Consider the following 8,622-nt stretch of genomic DNA (forward strand, 5'->3'; position numbering starts at 1 on the left):
CCCCACACAATTTAGAAATATTGGCAAATGCCTTAAGATGAAAGCAAGACAGAATACTGGACTCACCTCCCTGAGATTCTTTTTTCCAGGATCTTGGTCTTCCAAGTCCCAGCTGCCTTAGTAGTCCTGAACTCCAATTTTTGTCTTGCTGTCCCCGTAAGACTACCAAAAGCTCTGATTCCCTCCTTTCTGCTCAGTCTCTCAGCCCCACTCTGCTTATAAACCAACAAACACGTTAAGAATAAAAGCACCAGAAAATATTTAGCCTGAGTTTTTTCTAGTATCCTGGCCTCACAAAGCCTGGTGGCTTTGATTATTCTCCAGTGCCTTCAAGGAATTAGCAGCTTTTTATTATTTTATAGAGTTGTTACAGTTATCTTTTTTGAGAAATATATTCTCGTGCAAGCTATTCAATCATAGTCTGAAGTGGACGTTGATTTGTTGTTGTTTTTAAGTCTTCTAGGTGGATCTAATATGTGGTCATACTTAGGAACCAGTGCCTTAACTTATTATACTCTCCTGCACATGTAATTTCCTTTACCAGGAACATCATTTCACATTCTCTTCCTGGCTATCCTCTAGCAGAAGCCTTTCCTTACCTAAGGACAGATGGGGTTAGTGGCCATTCTATATGAGCCTATAAAACATTATGTCTACTATATTTTATCGCTTACCCCACTATATTCCAGTCTGTGTGCTTTTGCACTTATCTTCTCCAGCAGACTGTGAGTTCCTTGTAGATAGGGTTCATCTTATTTTTTTGTAAGTATTTGAATAAATGATTTTGAATATCATAGTGGTCTTTAGTCCTCATTGTTCCCAAAAAAGACTCCTCTCTCTCCCTCTCCAATCCCGTGGAATAGCTTTTGGATTCATCCCAATACATCTGGCCTTTTGATCCTCTGAGGCTATTTTAACTCCTCACTTTCCTTGGCTAATCAGTATGAAGCATTTCTAATCCTGCTACAACATTGAAGAATCTCCATGTTTCCCCTTTCATTTTCACATATGCCTGGCCTTATCTTTCTGCTAAATATAGAAGTGCATACTTTTGGGGGATTTATTAGTTCAATTAGTCAATAACTATGTATCGAGCTACTAATATACACACTGGCTGGGGTGGAAGGTATGGCAGATTTCATTATTTAAAGCTCCGTGCAAAAGTTATTACGTTTGGGAAACTTCTTTCTAGGTATGTTATTTTGTGGGATGGTGGTGCTTCTCTGTGCAGAGTTCATGGTCTTTTTGGAAAAGTGAAATGACCCCATCCTTCCACTGGGAAAGAGATAGAGAATGTTTCCTGCATTACACCAGCTATTTAGCTAACCGATAAAATAGTGGTATCTCATTGGAATTTTTCTAGATATATACTAGGATAATGGTGGCGGGGGGAGGGATCCCACTTGTTGACAACCCAGAGAAAAATCTCTTCCCACTAGAGCAGCTGTTGTTAAGTTAATGTGTGTCCTGTCAGTGAGAAAATAAGAGCCTTCTTTAAAAGGTCTTTTGTTTATGTGTTGCATGCCTGTTCCAGCACTGATTAGCTTTTTTACAAGTGCATAGTTTGCAAGGTGTGTGTGTGTGTGTGTGTGTGTGTGCGTGCACACACCTATGGGTGCAGAGGGAATGAGAGAGACAATGTCTTTCTCATACTTGTGACTCCAGCTAGGCTCCATCGGTGCCCTTACTACATTTTCTCTAACGCTGTTGGAATAGTGCTGCGGACAGTATTAGAATGGGTTGTAGAGAACATCTAGCTTCTTGCTCTTCCTATCTTTTAAGCATCAAGCATCTTTTTGTGATGCCCTAGGCAAGAAAATGTGGATCCTGAGATCAGTCTACAACAGATCTTCAAAGGTCAAACTTGGATTCAGTAAAGAAATCCTGGCAGAGAGAGCTCCATGATTTCAAAATGAAAGATCCAAGCAAATAGTTACATTTCTCTTTCCAGAAAGCAAAGAGCATATTTTATTTTCCTTTGTATTTCCCATGGTACCCACTGCAGTGGTTTCCACTCAAAAAAAATGGGGGAAACAATCCAGATAATGATAGAGAACCAGATCGACTGTCATCTGTCTAAGGTGGAGGAGGTCTGAGCCCTGGCCAGAAATAGAGAAATATATAGTATGAGCTGTCTGCATTCCTTTAGGCCTGAGAGTGATAAGTGAGCAACCCAAACTCTCTTTCAAACTTCACCTATCTTTCTCTTACTTAATTCTCTGTATTTCCAGGGATTTTTTGTAAGTTAACATCAACATTCATATTCAAGACCAATAGTTGTCAACGACTGCAAGTATAAGACACCTGTTTAATGAAAAAAAAATTCCCCTTACATGTAAAAAAAATGTAACTTTTAAAATCTGCTGATGGAAAAAGTGCGTAATAAAATCAACTATGAATTCAGTACCTTTTAAAAAGATATTTAAATTAGTATAACATCTGTGCACATTTCAGACTCAGCATAAACATTTGTGTGTGTGACATTATACATTAACTACAGATAATATTTGATATGTATATGAATTTGCAGACAGTCTGAAATAATTCCCACTCTTTGCTCCCTGACCCTCTCCCTCCACCCCTTCTACTTATGCTTCTTTAAGGATCTCATCTCTCTTGCTTTTGCACTTGACTCTTTTGCCTTCCTTTGCCTGGCCTGCCTGGCCTGCTTCTTTCCAGTAGCCCTTGTTTAGCCATCCTTTCCTTTGGGTCAACTTATTTGGCCTTGGAGGCCTCTCACATTCCATTGACCTCCTGCAAACTTGCCCCACTCCTGGGGCCATCACACTCTTGGCCATCACATCCCTCACTCATCCTGAGCCAACTAAGCATAAAAGTTTGTTTGACTGTTTACCCGTTCTGGCTTCAATTGGATTTGTTTTACAAGTACCAATTTTTCAAGAATTCATCAGTGAGTAGGTGAGACCTCCAGTTGAAACCATATCTGTCCTTTGTGAAGAAGTCAGGTCTGGGACTTACAGCTTGGAGGAGTCCATAAATATTTGTTAGGAAGAATGACGTTATGAAGTAGGTGCCCCCTTGTATTCGCAGGTGTCTCCTATTTACAGATTCTAGTTAATTTATGCAAATTAGATGAGAACATTTCATGACTTGTGAGGGGGCTGCCCTGGCCTCACTCTCTAGGTCATTACCAGGCTAAGCCAGAAGAAAGAACAAGATAGTGATGACGGGCTAAATTTGCCATCCTGAAATCTTCATTCCTATAGTTTTTTTTTTTTTAATGTTTTATTTATTTTTGAGACAGAGAGAGACAGAGCATGAGCAGGGCAGGGGCAGAGAGAGAGGGAGACACAGAATCGGAAGCAGGCTCCAGGCTCTGAGCCGTCAGCACAGAGCCCGACGCGGGGCTCGAACTCACCAACCGTGAGATCATGACCTGAGCCAAAGTCGGACGCTTAACCGATCAAGCTACCCAGGTGCCCCCTTTTTTTTAATTTTAAAAATTTTTTTTAATGTTTTATTTATTTTTGAGACAGAGAGAGACAGAGCATGAGCAGGGGAGGGCCAGAGTGAGAGGGAGTCCTATAGTTTTTAACTTTGCCTCATGGGTCCCACAGAGCAAGCCTGCCCCCTCTTTCAGAAGATAGCCCCCATCAATTAAGTGGCAGTTTTTTGTTCCCCCTTTGTCCTCTCTGTATGGGCTGAACGATCCCAGTTCTTCTGATTGTTCCCCTTGCTGGTCTGACTGCGGACCTGGTCACTCCCTTCTAAGCATACTCTTGTTCATCCTCAGCCTTCTCAAGGTGTAGGGCTCCGAATGGAATATGCCACTTAAGATGCAAAGAGGCGATACATCTGATCAGTATGGCCTCCATCCACTCCTCAGTCTGGAGACACACCATTGACAACTGTCCTTTGTAGTCACCTGTTAGCTGTATGTCTTTGAAGAGAACTTCTAGCTTCTTCAAGCCCACAGACGTCCAATCAGAAAAGGTGCCCAACTTCATTCGTCCACTGGAAAATGAAAATTCATATCCCCTGTGCAATACACTAGCCCCACCAGAAAGGTTAAAATGACAGAGACTATACCAGATAATGGGGAACACATGGAGAAGCCATAATTTGCATATATTACTGGGAAGCATAATTGGTACAACCACTTTGGAAAACTGATAGCATCAACTGCAGCCAACCCAGTAACTCCATTCCTAGGGACATACTCAAAAGAAATGAATGCACAGGTCCACCAAAAGACATGTTCAGGAATATTCAGAGAAACACTATTCATATTATCCCTAAATTGGAAACATCCCAAATGCCCGCTAGCAATAGGATGAGTATAGTGATATATGCACACTATGGAATACTATAGACATATATTCGGAATGAGTGAACTCGAAATGCAAGCCAGGGTATGAACAGATCTCACAAACAGATGCTGAGCAAAAGAAATCAGACACGAGAGAGCATATAGTATGTGATTTTATTTGTATACAGTCAAAAACAGATAAAACTGATCTCTGGTATTAGAAGTCAGAATAGTGGCTCTTTCTAGGGTAGGAACAGTGGCTAGAAGGGTGCAGGAAGAGGGCTTTCGGGGTACTGAAACTGTTCTGCTCTTAATCTGCCTACTGGTTATGTGAGTGTGCTTAATTAAGTTGTTAAAATTGAGTTGTCCACTTATGATTATGCACATTTCTAGAAGTATGTTATACTTCATGAAAATTAAATAAAATACACCATAATAACAACAATAGCAACAAAACTAGGGCAGCTAAACCTTCTTCAAGACCGTCAGCAGTTGAGGAGGTGAAAAAAAGAACAGCTAGTACAAGTCCACTTGATTTTTTACTATGCGAGCATTGGCCCACTCAGAGCTGGGTCCAAACGAACCGTCTCTTTATTACCATGTTCCACTGCTGGTCTGGCCACTTTTGCACCTGCTCTGTGGGTTCAGGACATCTCAAACTCATGGCTGCTGTGCCTTTGAGAGTGGCACATTAGAAATGGGAGACAGGAATCACTACGACATGTTAAGTATTTACTGTGTGCCAGACAAGAGATTTAGTTAATGTCATTTTATTGTATCTCTCCAATAACCCTGTAAGAAAGGTGATTAGTTTCTGCTTACAGATTAAGAAAGTGATACATAGAAAGATTAATCCATTTGCCAAAAGGTATAGGACTGACAGTCATGCTCGTAATCAGCAGGCTTTCTGTGTCTAAATCAGGTTACAACACAATGTTTGGATTGATGTCATGTCAATCTCACTTACGTGGCTTCGTGGACTCCTGAGCTTCGGCTCGCTTTGGTCCATGTATATGCCTGACCCTCAACATGCGTGCTGCCTATCTGGTTACTGATATCCTACCTGTTCCTGACCTCCAACAACAGCACAGCTCCAGACTCTTGGCTGGACAAGCAGGATCCCTGTGTGCTCCCAGACAACTTATTGGACACTCTGATCCAGACATTCGTCTGGTGGCCTTTGTGGATTTGGCATAGATAAGGTCCAAGATGCCAAGAAAGAACCAGATAAACAGAGGTCATACCCTAAACAGTCTATGACCTTACAGGAAGCTCCAAGTTTAAAACTGCAAGTCTCTGTGGGGTTTTCATCCTTTATGGCTGAGTCCAGAGAGAAAGTTGACTGAGAGCTGAAGGACACCCCTTGACAAAATATTTTTAAAAAGAAAGGAAAGGAGGAAGGGGGAAGGAAGGAAGGAAGGAAGGAAGGAAGGAAGGAAGGAAGGAAGGAAGGAAGGAAGGAAAGAAAGAGAAAGAAAGAAAGGAAAGGAGGGAAGAAGGAAAGAAAGAAAAAAGTCAAGGGGTGCCTGGGTGGCTCAGTCGGTTAAGCGGCCGACTTCAGCTCAAGTCATGATCTCATGGCTCATGAGTTCGAGTCCTGCAGCGGGCTCTGTGCTGACAGCTTGGAGCCTGGAGCCTGCCTCGAATTCTGTGTCTCCCTCTCTCTCTGCCCCTCCCTAGCTTGCACTCTGTCTCTGTCTCTCTCAAAAATGAATAAACGTTAAAAAATTTTTTTTAAAGAAAAGAAAAAAAGTCAAGTTCCTTAAGTGTTCCTGTTTTTGGCTTTTAGCTGTGTGGTATTTCAGGGATTTCTTGTTCTTAAAATCTGTTAGCAATCCCCAAATCTACAAACAGGCTTTAGAAGACGAGGGTAGGGAGAGTAGTGAGAAAGATTGTTTCAGAAGCAATCCCTCTGTGAGGAAAAGCTGAAACCTAAATTGGATACAGCTGAAAATATCTCAATCCTGCAAGATTAGTCTTGACACCAGCCCTGCAGCAGAAGCAGTCTGTGTGTTAAAGGAATTACTCCAAAGGATTTTCCTCTCTTATTGCCCACTTGTTTTTCTGAAAAGCCCTCTTCTGAGGCCCTGTGTTTTACACTAATGCAAAGCCTTTGGGGTTATTGTCCTAAATGGATTCCAACAGGAGACATTTTGCCGGGGACCACGATCAAACAGACCCCCTGGAATTTAGGCTGGTTCAAACCAGGGGGAAGCCTCAACACTCCAGGAATAGCCAGCCCCAGCCCAGGACTTCTGGGTGAGCAAACACACACACACACACACACACACACACACACACACACTAAAACTAAACAGGCCCAATCAAATCATTTCACCTCTTTGGGTCTTTAATGCTCTAATACCAAATCCCCCACCACTTTCTCTTTGAAGTCACTCCAAATTTCAGGGTTTTACAGGCAGAGATGATGTTTGCTGGGTCCTCATCCAAGCCAATGGAATAATCCACCCATTCTCATTCTCAAGCGTCTCCGTTCTCCCCTATGTGCATGTCTGTTTTTCAAATTTACAACCTGGTGCCAAGCTAAAATGGGCCTGAATGGAAAATGAAAGAAGTGGCACTTCAGTGGACCAGGATGTTCGCTCTTCCGAGAAGTTCTAGCTCATCCTGGATGCCTTAAAACCGAGCGGACCACAGGGCATCAACGAAGGAAGGGACAGTGTCTGGGGACTCAATCAAACTCAAATGCTTCCGCGGGGGTTAGTGCCCCCAAATGTCGGTTCATTTCTTCCATACGGCAAAAAAAAAAGAATTTAAATTCACAAAATTACCCAGAGCTAATCTGAACTCTCCTATGTGTTCCCGCCACCTGCAATTATCGGACCCCGCCAAGAGGCCTCTTCCTCAGGCCACTCTTCAGGAGTGTCCTATCGTCTGTGGGCGTAATGGTCCTTTTTCAAGAGAAGTATTTCGTTTTAATAAAAATGTGTACCACCATATTTAATCAATCAGGCTGATTGACAACGGCAATAGTTGAGCCGTACAGCAGACGCTGCTGCTACCTCATTCTTATTCCAGTTTCATTTCTCAATCAAATCCATGTGTAAAAAACATAATGTGCTGCCAACACAATGTAATAAAACCTCAGCTGAAATGCACACCAGCACGACAGAAACTGATAACTCAAAGTACGGGAAAAGTTAGCTCCAGAAAAATCACTTCTGACACCCGCACATTCAAGTTTCATGGACAAGAGAGGCATCGTCTCACTGTAGCTAACATGAATGGGCCAGATTCATGGATTTGTCCTAAAACAGAAAATAATAATCTCTAAAGCAACATCTTCAAGAAGCTGGCGGAAGAATTCTTTTTAAACAGCCCAGAAATCATCCTTAAAATTGGCTGAGTTTGTTTGAGATGCGCCATTTGTGTCTGGAGCAATAAATTAGTACTTGAACAGCATTTTTTTTTTTTATGGTGGTGCGGACTGGTTAAAGATGATGTATCACTGGTTGTCATAGATTGAACCAGCAGTTTGCGAGGTTAATGATTCATAGAGGAATAAAGGTAACCTAATTATAGCAGTACCAGAGACAGAGCCCAATTCCTATACTCAAATTCTGAACTCCAAATTTCAACAGGGGAATTGCATGTACCTCTGCAGCACTTTATTCTTCCAAAAGCCCCAGTTAGGGAGCAGACACTGAGTACCTGGAAAGGGGAATGGGCCCAGAGTCCAGAGACCTGTAAGGGTACTCAGTTGACTAGCGTCCTCCCAAAAATTCATGTCTACCCAGAACCTCAGCATGTGTGTGACCTTATTTGGAAATAGGGTCTTTGCAGATGGAATTAGCTATGACGAGGTCAGACTGGATTAAGGTGGGCTCTACATCCAATGGCTGGTGTCCTTGAAGAAGGCCAGGTAAAGACGAACACGTAGACACCCAAAGGAAAAACAGACGTGTGAAGACGGAGGCAGCAATTACAGTGATTCAGCTGTAAGCCAAGACATTCCAAGGATTTCCAGCAACCACTAGAGAGTAGAAAGAGGTGAAGAATGCATTCCACAACACAATAATGCCATTTGAATGATAATGTGGGAGTACTTTCCTCCAAGGAGTTCACTTATAATTGGTCGCAATATGACCAAATAGTCTAAGTCATACAGGATTTGGCATCACAGAATGGTTACAGTCGTAGGTAATATTTAGCAATGAAATGCCCGAAGTAACCAGAAAAAAACACTTTTTTCTCTTTTTTCCTTTTTTGAGTAATGGTGGGAGATTTTCAAGGTGGCGCTCAACACGGGAGTTGTCCCTGCCCAAAGTCGGGGGAGTCTATAAAATCTTGCTGCAGCACCCCCGGGCACCAGAAGACGGCTCTGGACAGTT

General features: G+C 42.3%; 1 protein-coding gene across 1 annotated transcript in view; it reads right to left on the bottom strand.

The window, feature by feature from the left end:
- Positions 1-5,766: 5,766 nt before the first annotated feature.
- Positions 5,767-8,622, bottom strand: part of INSIG2 (insulin induced gene 2) — a 54,757-nt gene continuing 51,901 nt past the window's right edge. The window contains exon 6 of the mRNA XM_053214915.1: positions 5,767-7,018. Within this exon, the coding sequence (XP_053070890.1) occupies positions 7,013-7,018 (6 nt within the window). The 3' untranslated portion in view covers positions 5,767-7,012. The remainder of the gene's footprint in view (positions 7,019-8,622) is intronic.

The sequence above is a fragment of the Acinonyx jubatus genome, chromosome C1, assembly GCF_027475565.1.
Source record: "Acinonyx jubatus isolate Ajub_Pintada_27869175 chromosome C1, VMU_Ajub_asm_v1.0, whole genome shotgun sequence".
In the NCBI taxonomy this organism is placed as follows: domain Eukaryota; kingdom Metazoa; phylum Chordata; class Mammalia; order Carnivora; family Felidae; genus Acinonyx; species Acinonyx jubatus.